Here is a 14111-nt window from a genome sequence, read left to right as displayed (position 1 = left end):
TCACCATGCATGTACAGTACAAGGAGAAAGAAACACTTGGGCTTTTAGACTAAAACCGATTAGCAAGGACCACATTTATATAGAATGAATAAATATTTAGGAAACTAGATATTAATCTTTCAAAAAAGATTTAGTTTAGAATAATACCGTATGCAAGATTAATAATTGAATTAAGTCCTTGACCAAATAGCCACGTCAGCCTACATAATTCCACATTAGGTTGTCATTTATTTCTTTGTTGGTTTATGTTTTATTCTTCCAATTATACCCTTTTGTGAATGTTTGTAACGAAGACGTTTTTTTTTTTGTTAACAATCATAGGACGTCATTTATTATAGCTTTTTTTTTTTTTTTTTTAAGGATGTATAATGTATATCATGATACTTTGCAGTAGTTTTTTTATTCTCATTCCAATTTCAAACTGATTTTAGTTTATATTTTAGAAATTAGTAATTCATATTCTAAAATTAAGAGGGCTATGTATATAGTATTTGTAATGCCATCACTATTTTTTTACCATGGAACCTTAAAGTACAAATATTTAAGCGCATTTGACTAGATCCTATGATTTAGGTGCATTACATATTTAGGTGCACCCACACTATGATTACATATTTACATATGCGGTACTATGATTACAGTATCGAGTATGATTACATACATGGAACCTAAGGTACAAATATGTAGGTGCACCTACTATGATTACATATTTACATATGCACCTAAATATGTAATCATACTATGATTTAGTCGAATGCACCTACTATGATTACATATTTAGGTGCATTCGTTTACTGCATTCATGTGGGTACTATGATTTGAGTGCATTCGTGTAGGTACTATGATGTAGGTGCATTCAAATAGATAACATATTTAGGTGCATTCAACTAGATACTGTGATTTAGGTGCATTGTAGTAGGTACCATAGTTTACGTGCATTCGACTTGGTACTATGATTTATGTACATTCGACTACGTACTATGATTTAAGCACATTAGGACATGATTTAAGTGCATTCAATTTTGTATAATATATGATTTGGGTATTTTTATTTCCTCTATGCTTTGGATGATGATAATGAATAATTTGAATTAGGTATTTGTTTAATTCTTGTAACGTATCACTAATAGTTTTTTGGACGTCTAGATGAGGTATATTTATTGTTTGAGAAAGTCAAACAATAATCAATGCCAAACAATATGGAGCAAAATAAAACCAAATATTTAATATGGGCATTATGGGAACAAAAAAAGCATTAAATCTTTAAAAATATATATATGAATTTTAGTATTTATGCTGACATGGAAATATAGTCAAAGGAATATAATGAATATATAATCTAACATAAGGTTTTAATTGAATTTCAATCTTTATCAAGGATTAAAATAAAGAAACCCCATAAATATTCTTGATGGCGGTCAATTAGGGCAAATGGACGTGCAGGGACGAGTTTTCATTCTCAACTAAGCAAAACGCATTCTTACAGCCCATATTTTTTGACATTTCATTCAGATGTTGGTGACTATGTATGTTCACCTAATTCTTCACAAAAAATAATAAGAAAATGGTTGACTGCAATTATACATGGAGCTCAAAAGGAGTGTTAGGTCAGATCCATGAGTTTCTGCAACTGCTTTCCTTAATAATGATGTAAGGAATTAGCAAATATATTTTGACACATACTGATCATACAAAATTGTCAGCTTCGGCACACGTGTGGAATAATTTGTTTCTTTTAATGAAATGATACAAAAATTTGCATCCCAAATTGTGTATAGCAGTGGTGAAAAACAATCATGCATATGCATTTTAGTTCGGGTTCGAACTCTACCCATTACTCTTCTCCAACTAACTATTTAACTCATTAACACTATCACTGTACTAAAAAAATATTCTCAGAAAAGCTTCTGGTTTGAACTCTACCAATTACTCTCTCCCAACTAACTATTTAACCTACCAAGATTACCATGCTCAATGAAATATTCTCATAAAAACCTTTTAAAAAATCGACCAAAAGAATTAATAAAGGGATCCGAAAAAGAGGATATAAAAGAAGATCTTCGAACTGCTAATAAAAAACTCCAGCAGAAAAAAAAAGGATTCAAGTGAATTACAGATATGACTTGTTTGATTTAAATTAGAGAGTATTTAACTGGTTAAGCATGATTATGACTTATCCTTTGAGAAGCAAAATGAGTCAACCGGGGACCCATTGGGGCAGGCACGCGTGCGTCGACACTGGGGCCTCTCAAACTTTGGCTGAGCTCGACAACAGTCAAATGGCCCTGAGATTTGAGGGACGGGTTTTCCTTCAATTTTTGTCATTTCTCGTAGCTAACACGACGAAGCCAGCCAGACCGCCCATCTCTCATCCAATCACAACCGTCCAATCTCATAACCAAATCATGGGTGGCATCCTTGTTCATTAAATAATCCATTATCCAAAACGTGGTAGTCCTGCAAACTAGAGGGAAAAATAGAAGAAAAACCATGGTAATCCAGCAGGACAATTAGAAATGTGAATTAATTAGGAGGCCAGATTAAGCGATCTAGGGAGAGAAGATTTGAACACAGTATTACGAGTATAAAGATAAATATTCTATAGTTAAATTATAAGGGCTTGTTTGGAAGCTTTTAAAATGATTAAAAAAAATTTTGTTAAAAAAATTTTTAGAATCAATTTTTGGTGTTTTTAAAATAACTTTCAAACGAGTCTAAAATTTTTTGCTACTATTAGAAGTTAATTATGTCAAATAGTATCAACCACTAGTCTCGATAGTTATGTCAAATTTTTACCGAGTACTAATTACAAAATGTTTACTTTCTTACATGTTTTTTGGCACAAGATGTTGCATTAAAAATACTTTCTCTTATAACTTAAAAGTCATTACCCTAATTAATGGCATGGGATAAGAGAAGAGTCGCCTCTGCACTTGAGAGAAAGACACGATATACTCGCTTTCTTTTTTGTCTTGATAAAGAAAAGGAAATTAGGTCACAGCCATCCAACTTTTGGATCTTCTTCTTGTATTTTTATGCATTCAGAAATGTTCCTCCCAAAAACTGACCACTTTGGTTGGACCCTCATGCTCATGTCACGCCTTGTGACTCCCTACCACACCGCCGAATGGTTTTGTTCATCTTTGTTCTTATAACTAATTGCTTAATATTAATTAATTATATATGTTATGCAATTAATTGCGATCATTACACTAAGTTGCATCTATTATTATAGGCGCGTGCACTAATTGGGTTATCTCAAACATAAAAAGAAGACCGTAATTATTTCGATATGTTCCTAAGTTTATTATAATCATAATGCGTGTATGATCTTCAACATTCTCTCATACATGCAATAATATGAAATTAAGTGATTATTTAACCTTAGCTAGCACTGGTGATAATTTACTATTTCATATTGGTATCGACTATGCAATTGTATAACGAAATTAATGATGTCATGCTGAGCAAGTCTTGAGGTGTGCACAAAATGAATTCACATGTAGTAAGAATAGCAGATTGAGATCCTCTCAAGAACTCACACTCCGGAGTTCATGAACCGAATAATCCAAACTGTTCAATCTAAATCATGCAATTCTTATTAATCCATTCCACTGACCCATCTTACACACAATCTCTTTCTCCAATGTCCAAATATCTCTCTCTCTCTTAAACAACCCAAATTGCACGGTCCTTGGAATAGTCGCCATTAAGTGGCATGCCTAATAAAAATGATATTAACAAGAAAAATGAGAACAAGATGAAAAAATGAGAAATTGATCAGTGATGGTTTTTTTGTTTTGTTTTTATAATTAAAAAAAACAATACGAGTTCGAGTAGCCACCAGTTGACCATGTGATTTTTATGTCCAATCTAAGGTAGTGGACCATTTGTGTTGTAAATCAAACGTGTTTGTCTAGCTAAGTATCCTTATAGTCAACCCCAAACTAAGTTAAACACGCACCATAGTGAGAGCCGTCCATTCTTTCTTTTTTCTTGTTTGCATTTATTTTATTTTCTTGTTTCAAATGTCTATAGAAAAGCTCTATTCCTATTTCGCGAGGTAGTCCACATCGATATAATGAAAGTGAGGGATTTAAACTTTGTTTCGAGCATGAACCCTAGTACCTTTGCCTCTCTTGCCCTTGCGATGAGTGGTTGAAGGCTGTGGTGCCTAAAGGACGGGCCAGACGCAATAGAGTGACGGCCCGAGAGCAGATAAATTTGTCCACATATAACAGTGTTTTTGTATCGTATTCTGTCAGTTAATCTGGTTTTGATTGCCGTTATTACTAACAAGAAATTCGATTAAATATGATATGAAAAAGCAAGGCAATAGCAGTGGTTATGGTAGTTTAATGGGAATTGGATGAGCTAATGGTATTTATAGACAGGCAATAATACATTATGTTTATCTTAGTGAGCAACGAAGCATATTAATTTGTATTCATCTATGGGGATAAGGCATGTTCAACTGAAAAATGATTAAAGTGCAAAATTAAAGCTCTAAAATTTGCTTTTTCGTGCAGTCCTACTACTTCTTTAATTTATCATTTTGATTAATCGGACAGCTGTTGTGTCTACTTGTTCTAATCTTTTTTGTCTTCACCTACTCTCTCTCTCTCTCTCTAATTACCCAAAAAGCAATTATATTCTAAATAAGGTTTTGTTCCCTCTCAATAGCCATCTCTCTCAAGATTGACTTCCACGAGTCTAATTCAACTAATTTCTACTACATTTTCCACCAAAGAGGAGGCTCCTATACTCCAAAGAATGACAAGTCATTAATCATTAGCTTTGTTGACCTCCAATATATGAAACGTTACCAAGTTAGTCCTCCCCCTTTGGCCCTCCTTCGTGTGGTGTAATGAGGTTGACATGGATATGTTAGATAAAAACATTCCTTTAGTCATCGATCATTAGGTCCCACATCTACTAAACCCTTTAATTAAGAAAAATTCTTAAGTCTAATCTAATATGTAGGTTTAATTCCAGGAGGATTCTTATTAGATCCTTCAATCATATCCGTTTATCGTATATTGCACGGTCAGAAATTATTGTAAATTTTTTTATTTAAAATTGAATATAAACAATACCTGACAAAAATTGGCTGCACGATATACAATAAACGAATGTGATTGGAGAATTCTCGGGATCCTCACAAAGAGGATCTGGTGAGGATCCTCGCTTGGTTTAATTAACTGGGACATTGATTGAAATATGTGTCATGCCCTGTCCCATGCTCTTCAAGCAAATCTTTCAATATCCCCAGCTCATTATGCTCTTTTTTACGTCTTAAACTGATTAAAAGCATGTAGAGTCCATTTCATGTAGATGTAGAGTAGAGCTCATCATTCATGTTTGTAATAATGTATCCTAGGTTTCTCAAATGACAAAATGTATCCTATATAGTTCCTTTTACTAGCCTTTAGATCTTTCTCAATTTTGATTGCTTTTCTTCAAGAAGCACTTTCAAGTAGTGTGTCTTAGATTACTAGTAATTGGAATTTCAGTAAACTTTCAACGTATTTTTAATAAAAATTCTAGCAAAAGTACTTATGAGTAGAAGTAATCTCTGAATAAGGTATATGTGCCCAAATAATACATGATTCTAAATTTATAGGGCTGATTACAAGATGTGGGTCGATAGATAACCGTCTCGTACATATGATATCATACATGTACATTGTGATTGTGATTGTGCATGATACATAAAATTCTTAAGCAAGTCAACTTTCTTGTAATTTATCAAAGGACTTGGAATATATCTCAATTGACTTAAAAGTTACATGAGGAAGTAGTTTTTGTTGCTTTCATGGTGGTAATTAAATTGGAGTTGAGAGATGGGTTGGACCTGCTCTTTCTGTTTCTTTCTCTAATGTCATAATTGTTAAAGAAATATTTTGGCACAACGAATGAACATTTTCTCACTCTCTTTTCTTTCTTCAAAAGCAACAAAAATATATACATTTCTTCTTGATTTTCTCTTTCTTGTCCCTTATCTGAGGTCATGCATGGTTTCTCAAATCTAAGTTTTATGTATAAAATTTGTAACCCACATCACAAGCATGACTGTGAGAGAGCTGACAATTGATCTCAAGATTAGGTTGCTCTAAAACTAACAGTACAGAAGATTCACATATAATTATGGCAAAAGTTGCCGCTTCTGTACGTAGCTGGTGGAGAACAGAAGAAGTTGGATGGTTAAGTCAATTGCCCTATACATATCATGATATAAAAGTACTAAATATCAAAGAGGGTTACACATATATACAACACCTAAGAGACAATTATGCATGGGGAATAAGACGAGACAACATTGTCATTTATGCTAGTTTTATTAAGGAAATCAAAATATGTGATATACCCCTTGTCCTAGACGGATCAATATTTTTTTTATAGACGAATTGCCAAATTTCATACCATATGTATGATTCAACACTTAATCACCCGTTAGCCCATCAAGAGTGAGATTTTATCCTAATAAACCTCGATGTATTTAGGAATAGACTTGTATAATATATTGAAATTTGTTTTGTCAATTTTGATCAAACGTGAGATTCTCAACACAAAAGTGATATTAGTTTCGTGGGACTTCTCTTTTCACTTTTAAATTAGGTCATAAATCCGAATCAACATCTCCATAAAGGTTCAAAATTAACCAATTTCTTTACTTAAATGTATACATAAACTAGAAAAACAACCCAATCTTATAAACAAAGGTTTATCTGTTTTACGTACCTTCCTATGTTCTTGTCCTTGCATTAAAATAAACAAGTTTTGTTGAACTACTATTACTTATAAGATTTGGAAAAATAATAATCAATAAAATTAGAGGCCATTTGTTTTAATTTTAAATATCACAAAATACATCCCTTAGACTCGTAAGTCTAGGAGATAAAATTGTCATTGACGTATTCGGTTGGGCTTTTTCTTCAACTGTATTCGACAACATTAGTGATGTAATATGCACCTAATCTTGTAAGTACTCAGAAAATCATGTACCAAATACGTAAAGGCAGTTGCAATAGTTGATAATTCATACTTGTTTCCTTCAAAAAGATCCTCTCAGATTTGGAACCTATTATATTAAGTCAATTGTGAAGAAGAAGTCAAGCAACCAAGGTCAGACCTTGCATGGTTGAATTCAATGCCTTGGGCTCCCCCTAGGGTTTAGGCCACAATTTGGAACCTGATTTGGTTCAACCCAAAAGAAGTTGGGTTGAGTTGCATTTTCCTCTTTCTGACCCAGTTTATATTATATATGGGTTGCTGGTTTTTCTGTTGGCCCATTGTCCTGTCGATCTCGCCAAAAATTGCACAATATCTTAACTCTCCCCATAACCATAACAAATCAAAGACTAGAGATTATATTCAGCAAAAATTATTTGATATGACACGTTTACTTGGAAATTTTCCTGATATAAGGAATGAGAAAGCATGCAATTTTACATCTATTTTTTAATCCAATACATTTCTCGTTCTAAGTTGGTAAACATGTTATTAGTTTTTCGATAAATAAAAAAAGAACACAATGAGCCTTAATTAGTTAATTCAAAAAACTCAACACAGTTAGCCAAATGACATGTGGGTGATAGTTCAAACGACATCTTCCACGACCTCCCTCTCTCTAATGTTCGACCGATGCTTTTTCTTTCTTATAGTTGCTGATTGTGTGAGATTCAAAATCACAACTGAGAAAAGAACATCCCTAAATCAATAGTCAGCTATTCGATACATTATGTTGAAAACAAAATCATTATCTATTTGAAATATGCACTGAAAAGTAAATCAAAACTAGTAAATTTTTTTTTTTTATTTGAACCCATTTGTTTTATCTATACACCCAACTTAACAATTATGTCCAACAAACTCTCAAATTTGCCCTTAATAAATAATAAAAATGGGTGTTTTTATGTCTTCACCCAATAACCCTAAACCCACCACACCTCACCATTATTTTCGGAGAATCCAAATCAAACTTCCGCCAAAATTTATCCCCAAGTCATCAACAACTATCAACTCCTTCCATTCTTTTCCTTCTTTTTCTCCTCCTCCCTCGTATCATAACCGTGATAAGAATATGAACCATCATTTCCTTTTGGTGCCATCGGTGGGCATCGACCATGACTCCTCACTTCTCCATCAACACTAATTCACACCCGTCTTTCTTTCCCGATTGATTGGACCCAAGTTCGCAGAGAGAAACAAAAAAATAAAAAAAATAAAAGGAGAGCATTAATTGGATTGTTGGAGCTTCAATTGTGTTTGCCGGAAAAAAAGGGGTGTCGTGGCTTGTCGGGGAGCGTGAAAGCCTCCCTTTGTGTTTTCCCGATGAGGTTGGCTGGAGCATATACAAGTTCTAATGTTTTGAAATTCTTTCTATTTATTTCAGGGCACATTTGAAATTTTATTAAATAAATTTTTAAGTTGGGTGTAAAGATAAAATATACGGTTCAAATAAAATTTCTCCTAGTAAAAGCGTTCCCTAATTAATTGCACTTGCACTTGCACTACTCTGGCAAGTGGCAACCATGCCATTATCCAATCCAAGGGTTTCGGTGTCAAACGTCAAGCACAAGTAGCGTCTAATGTGCGCAATTCTTCTAGTTGGGACCAATATGACATTGACAAGCCAACAGCTCTAGACAAGAGTGCAATCGGCACATGCTGCCATGACTTTATACACTTGCCACCTTCCTAAGCAAAGGAAATTATGCAACCGAACAAATATAAAAAATATAAAAAGGGCAGAAAATTTGTTGAATCTCATCGTCTTTCAAGCGAAATTTCTCAGGATTCCTTTTCAGTCACATCTCAATCCACTTTCTGGCAAAGGTAATCCTCTCTAATCATATGTTTATGAAATCCTTAATCCTTCGTCCTCTTCACATGTTGATCTCTCTCATAAGTGAACCCACCTTTCCTTTTTCTTGCACACGAGTCGGTGAGGCGCACATTTTCTTCACAACTGGATAAGATTTGTGTGTATGGGAATTCAGTTAGAAGATAGATAGGAATCACAAGCAATTGTAATATTAGGGTTCACTTTGATGTTGTAGAATTCAGTGTAATTCCTCTGAAGTTGCGGAAAACACGAATCCTAGAACATCTGGAATCCATCAAGGGAGAGAAAATCGTCTGCGGATCGTGTCGATTGATTCATAAATGGCATTCTACAGCTCCAACTACTATGAGGCTGGTGATCTTGGTGAGTATAGTTTAACCCCTTATGCTGATATTCATGATCATCATGCTTCTCTAGATCAAGGACCAACATCTTATTATTATTCCAGCCATGAGCCCCCCACCCAAAACTCGTATTATTATTCTAGCCATGAGCCCCCCACCCAAAACTTGTTTCAGTATGATCCAACTCCATCTCAATATTATTATGCTTGTCAAAATTCTTACACAAAACCTCTATCCATCAATTACTACCCAAATGTTTATAACCCGAGTTATGATGCTGAAGCGACTCAGTTTATGATATCTTATTCCGTTTCATCCAAGTCTAATGAGCTTGAATTTGAAGAGTATGATCCTACGCCTTATGGTGGGGGATTTGATATTGCTCAAACTTACGGAAAGCCCCTTTCGCCTTCACTTGAAACTTGTTATCCTCGTTCTTCTGGGCCTGCTGCCCTAAGTCCCACCTCTTTAGAAGGTGTCACTGATGGCTCTATCGTGCCGTGGAGTGGTAAGCAAGAACCCTCTGAGCAACCACCAAAACCCATCAACGGAAGCCAACCGATGCAGGCGGTTGAAGAAGAGAAGCAGCACCAAGAGAGGATAGAAGATCAGCCAAATAAAGTTGAGGAAAGTGAAGAAGTTGTGCAGGGTAGTTATGAACATGAGCAGCAAGTGTATAATCAAGTTCCTAGTGGATATGGACTGGAGGCCATGGATATTTGTGAGAGTTTGTTTGGGTATTGGCCTTGCCTGGCTCGTGATTTTAAGAGAGGCAATGGAAATGCTGATTCTTGCTATGAATTTGGTAGTGGTCAAGGAAGATATGGGAATCCATGGAAAGGAACTGCAGATTATCTTTTCGGAAGCTCAAATCCGTATGGACAAATAAGGGATGAAGGAAGCAACTATTTACAATAGGCAGGATTGGATAAACTGAAGATATTAATTTGGAGATTGTAAGAACTCTGTCTTCTTGTTACCCACAACTTTTTCAAGTTAGAATCTTTGTTTGTAAGAATGAATAATGATGTTGGACAAAGCATTCTTAATAAAAGCTTCTTTGGAAGTGCTTATTTGTAAAGTGGTACGCACTATTGTTTTTGGAAGTGTTTTTACTGAAAGCGTTTCTGTTAGAAGCTAGCACAAAGAAATTTTCACTAAAAAATAGTGTTTCATGAAAAAGCATTTGGTAGGTGCCATCCAAAAAGCACGATAAATGACTTTAACAATCCGAAAATACTTTTAAGTTTTTCTTTCGAACAATATCAAAAACGTTTCGAAGGAGTAAAAGCACTCCAAAACACTCTCCAAATCTGTGTTTGTTCTTAATCAATTCTTGGAGTAAATTATTGTTACTAATTACATTCTCTGTTAAGGCGACATTAATAACAGCAGTTAAGGCATCAGCAGGCAAACTTAGGAGGGAAAGGACCATTAGCATGCATGGATCAAAATCATCGAATGGAAGCATGTGTGCCTTATGAAGACATAATGATAAAAGGTTCATCAAGAAAGCATACGTCGGATTTGATGGTTTATAAACGATCATGCTGCTTGATGCATCAACAAAATGATCTTCCTTAAAAATTTGACAAGAATAATGAAGTTTATGTACGGAAATATGATTACATACACCAATTTTCTTAAACATGACAGATTCTTGTCTAATTAGGAAAAGAAGTATCACTAAATCATTAACTAGTGTGCACCTCCTAGAACTATCACATTTTACTCTCTTAAACATGAGAGATTCTTGTCTAATTGTCTTTGACGGAAGTATACGACACTAGACACAAGGGCGCGCAACTAGCAAGGGATGGATTTTTTAGTGTGTTGGGAATACGTTCCTGTACAACAAGTGTCATAATATAAATGGTTGGATACTTGATCAAATAATTTCCAAGCACTTGTATTATGACACTTGATACCGGGCTATGTTCCTAACACACTGAAAAAATTCTCCTAACTAAGAGAGTTGAGTGTGACCAAAATACGGAGAGAATAAGGATATTTTGTATGTGTGGTTGGACAATCACATGATTCGAAAAGTATATAATAAAATATTAATATATAAAAAATATTACTCTTACCACATCACATTTTTGGTATGTCCGTCCATCTACTTTGTGTAATAAATTACTGTAAAATATTACTTATAAATAAAGAAATGAAAAAACTAGTAAATAAATCTTATTGAAGAAACTAGTAAATAAATTGTACCTTTTTTTCAGTTTGTGCATTAATATCTTCTCATGGTAGCTTTCCCCAAAATGAAACCTTAAATAAAAAGGAAAAATGTTGAAAAAAATTTGAAAACTTTGAGTTTTAATGATAAGGATAAAATAAAAAGTAAAATAAATAGTTTCAAGATTGACTTTTTAGTGTAAAAAATATAATTTTCCATTAAAATGAACCGAAAATTTTTCGATAAAATTCCCCGTATAAAAACCTTCTTTGAAACCTCAGACATTCAGCTTTTGTCTGTCCTTCCTTCGCACAATGTCTCTGACACCAATATCTTTGCTCACTCTCTGTCTCCTTCTCTTCCTTCTTCCTCCCACCGCCACCTCAACCCTCCACAACCTCCTCCAAAGCCAAGGCCTCCCCGCCGGGCTTTTCCCGGACAATGTGAAGTCATACAATCTCGACCAGACGGGCCGCCTGGAGGTGCATCTGGACCGCTCGTGCATGACCAAGTTTGAGACCAGAGTCTACTTTGAAAGCATAGTCAGAGCTAATCTCAGCTATGGCGTGCTCAGAGGCTTGGAGGGTTTGACTCAGGAGGAGCTTTTTCTTTGGCTGCCGGTGAAGGGAATCTCAGTGAGCGATCCGTCTTCTGGGCTGATTTTGTTTGACATTGGTGTTGCCCATAAGCAGCTTTCTCTCTCTCTCTTTGAAGACCCCCCTGTCTGCAAGCCTCAATCTCAAGGTACAAAAAAATCTCATCTTTTTTCTCTCTCCTCTCTCTACAAATTCAGTAAATTGTACAGATCTTTGAAATGAAATGTGACTTTGGGAATTCTTATTCCCCACAATTGAATTCCAATTGTCTATTTGATATTTTGATCCAATGAATTAGTGAAGGGAAGTAATTTCCGCACACCCTTTTCTCCTAAGTACATCCCGATTTTTATGTGGCGTTTTAATTGAATAAATCTTAGGAGGGTGCGTTGAACGAGAAAATGAGTATATGGAAATCATTTCCTATGCATTATTGCAATTTTTAGCATTAAGGTTGGTAAAATTGACATTAGAACCATGCAATGCAGGCATTTCACTGAAGAGTGAAGGAGGAAGGAAGATTGGATTTCAGGCCCAGAGATGAAGATTTGATCTTTTGTCACTTGACAGTTAATCTTTCTCCTCTTTTTGTTTTGTGGGTATTTTTCTCTTTTAATTTTGCGCAAAAAAGATTGCATGTTCATAGAAGCTTGTTGGGATTGTAAACAAAAGGAATGGAAAAGTGAGGCTAAGATTTGGAATCAAATGGCGCAATTTTGGAATTTTGCTCAATTGGAAATTTTGGGGTTTTTATATTTTTGTCTCAGTAGTTGCTTGGTCCCCAAGCCTGCAATATTGGTTAGCTGTCTTGTGGTATTTGCTTGTGTTTGTTTTTGTTGACACTTTCGTGGGATGGTGCAGTCCCTTATGTTCTTTTATGTTGTCAAGCTATAGCCAAACAATTTTCCATTTCTTTAATTAATACCTTCATTTAGATTAAATTAGAATATCGCTCGGATCAAAACATGATGTTCCAGAACCTTCTGGATTGCCATATGCCAAGTGAAATTAACAAGTAATCAAAACAGAAAACAATGTTAGTTGTTTTTCAAGTTGTGTTGTAATTGAAAGTGATTGTATGATCTGATCCTTCCATTTTGCTCTACATGTCATTGATGATCTCCAGCATCAATTCCCGGGTTTGCTCAACTTCGAGCGTTTCGCAGGAGAATCCCTGAAAATCATTAGAATTTATATTAACTTCTGGTGCAGATAAAATTTCACAGCTTTCTTTGTTTTTGCTGTGACTTACCGTTACACAGGATGAAACCATCATTGCTCCGCTGGAGGTAGTGATGCTGGTGTCAGTGAGTTCGAAGCCAAAGGCGGTCATGGCTCCCATCAGTTTTGTGAACCCTCCTCGTTTCTTCTCGAGGACTGCCTTCACCCAAAGTTTGTTTCCATCAATCTTGGTCACATTCACCTCTGTCTGCCAAACCAGCAACAACATTGAAAATATATGAGCAGAAAAAAACTCCTATATTGTCCTAAGAGATTGAATATGCTTAGTTGTTAGCTGGTTGTTGAAACCTGAATCCCGAATTTCTTCATCTCTTCTGCTGCATCAGGATGAGTTTCTTCTGTGTTCGGCTCCAGTGTTTCTTCTGATGATGCTTCCATCTCAAAAATCTGGTCCTTGAGGAGGTTTACTTTCTGCTGCAGCTCCTGGATGTAAGTGATGGCATCCTCAACAATGGTTGCTTTGTTCATCTGAAACACGGCGAAAAACCATAGATGAGATACTCATGTTAATAACGGAAACTGGTAAAATTTAATGCAGGCAATCAAGGGCTTTGAGTACTTGCATTTGTGATATTCGGAACCAATGCGCGTAGTGCAAGGAGTCTTCCACTTAGCTTCTCCCTTCTCCTCCTCTCGGCGAACAGATTTTTGGATTTGAATTCGCCGTCAGTTTTGGATTTGAAGCTCATCCTTCCCCCTCCGCTGCCTTCTTCTTCTGCTAAGCATGATTCATCCAAGACACAACTCACAGAGTTCATATTTCTGGCTATGTTTTGATCAAAGTTAGTTTTAACAAGTGAGAGAGAGAGAGAGAGAGAGAGAGAGAGTAGTTTCTGTTACGAAATCATATAGATGGTCCTCACAAGGGTATCATTCCATTGTGTGTGAGGGAGAGG

General features: G+C 35.4%; 3 protein-coding genes across 3 annotated transcripts; 2 read left to right on the top strand and 1 right to left on the bottom strand.

Annotated features, from left to right (window-relative positions):
• Nucleotides 1-8724: 8724 nt before the first annotated feature.
• LOC137725451 (uncharacterized) lies at nt 8725-10273 on the top strand. The gene is made up of 2 exons (XM_068464139.1): nt 8725-8838; nt 9063-10273. Exon 2 carries the CDS (start codon nt 9169-9171, stop codon nt 10108-10110), a length of 942 nt encoding a protein of 313 aa, XP_068320240.1. The 5' UTR covers nt 8725-8838; nt 9063-9168; the 3' UTR covers nt 10111-10273.
• Nucleotides 10274-11684: 1411 nt separating this feature from the next.
• Nucleotides 11685-12712, top strand: LOC137725452 (uncharacterized). Its single transcript, XM_068464140.1, has 2 exons — nt 11685-12121; nt 12462-12712. Exons 1-2 carry the CDS (start codon nt 11692-11694, stop codon nt 12515-12517), a joined length of 486 nt encoding a protein of 161 aa, XP_068320241.1. The 5' UTR covers nt 11685-11691; the 3' UTR covers nt 12518-12712.
• A 363-nt stretch (nt 12713-13075) lies between these two features.
• On the bottom strand, nt 13076-13973 carry LOC137721395 (transcription factor DYT1-like). Its single transcript, XM_068460492.1, has 4 exons — nt 13779-13973; nt 13504-13683; nt 13226-13402; nt 13076-13147 (listed from the first exon to the last, which is right to left on the bottom strand). The coding sequence occupies exons 1-4, from the start codon at nt 13971-13973 to the stop codon at nt 13076-13078; spliced, it is 624 nt and encodes a 207-aa protein (XP_068316593.1).
• Nucleotides 13974-14111: the final 138 nt, after the last annotated feature.

This window comes from Pyrus communis, chromosome 2, assembly GCF_963583255.1.
Source record: "Pyrus communis chromosome 2, drPyrComm1.1, whole genome shotgun sequence".
In the NCBI taxonomy this organism is placed as follows: Eukaryota; Viridiplantae; Streptophyta; class Magnoliopsida; order Rosales; family Rosaceae; genus Pyrus; species Pyrus communis.
The sequence above is the reverse complement of the archived record's forward strand: the minus strand, read 5'-3'. Positions and strand labels throughout refer to the sequence as shown.

Coding starts and splice junctions, on each gene's coding strand:
- LOC137725451 (XM_068464139.1), top strand. CDS start 9,169: ATGGCATTCTACAGCTCCAACTACTATGAGGCTGGTGATCTTGGTGAG.
- LOC137725452 (XM_068464140.1), top strand. CDS start 11,692: ATGTCTCTGACACCAATATCTTTGCTCACTCTCTGTCTCCTTCTCTTC. Junction 12,122..12,461: donor CTGCAAGCCTCAATCTCAAG/GTACAAAAAAAT, acceptor CATGCAATGCAG/GCATTTCACTGAAGAGTGAA.
- LOC137721395 (XM_068460492.1), bottom strand. CDS start 13,973: ATGAACTCTGTGAGTTGTGTCTTGGATGAATCATGCTTAGCAGAAGAA. Junction 13,684..13,778: donor TGGTTCCGAATATCACAAAT/GCAAGTACTCAA, acceptor GCCGTGTTTCAG/ATGAACAAAGCAACCATTGT. Junction 13,403..13,503: donor TGAAGAAATTCGGGATTCAG/GTTTCAACAACC, acceptor CTGGTTTGGCAG/ACAGAGGTGAATGTGACCAA.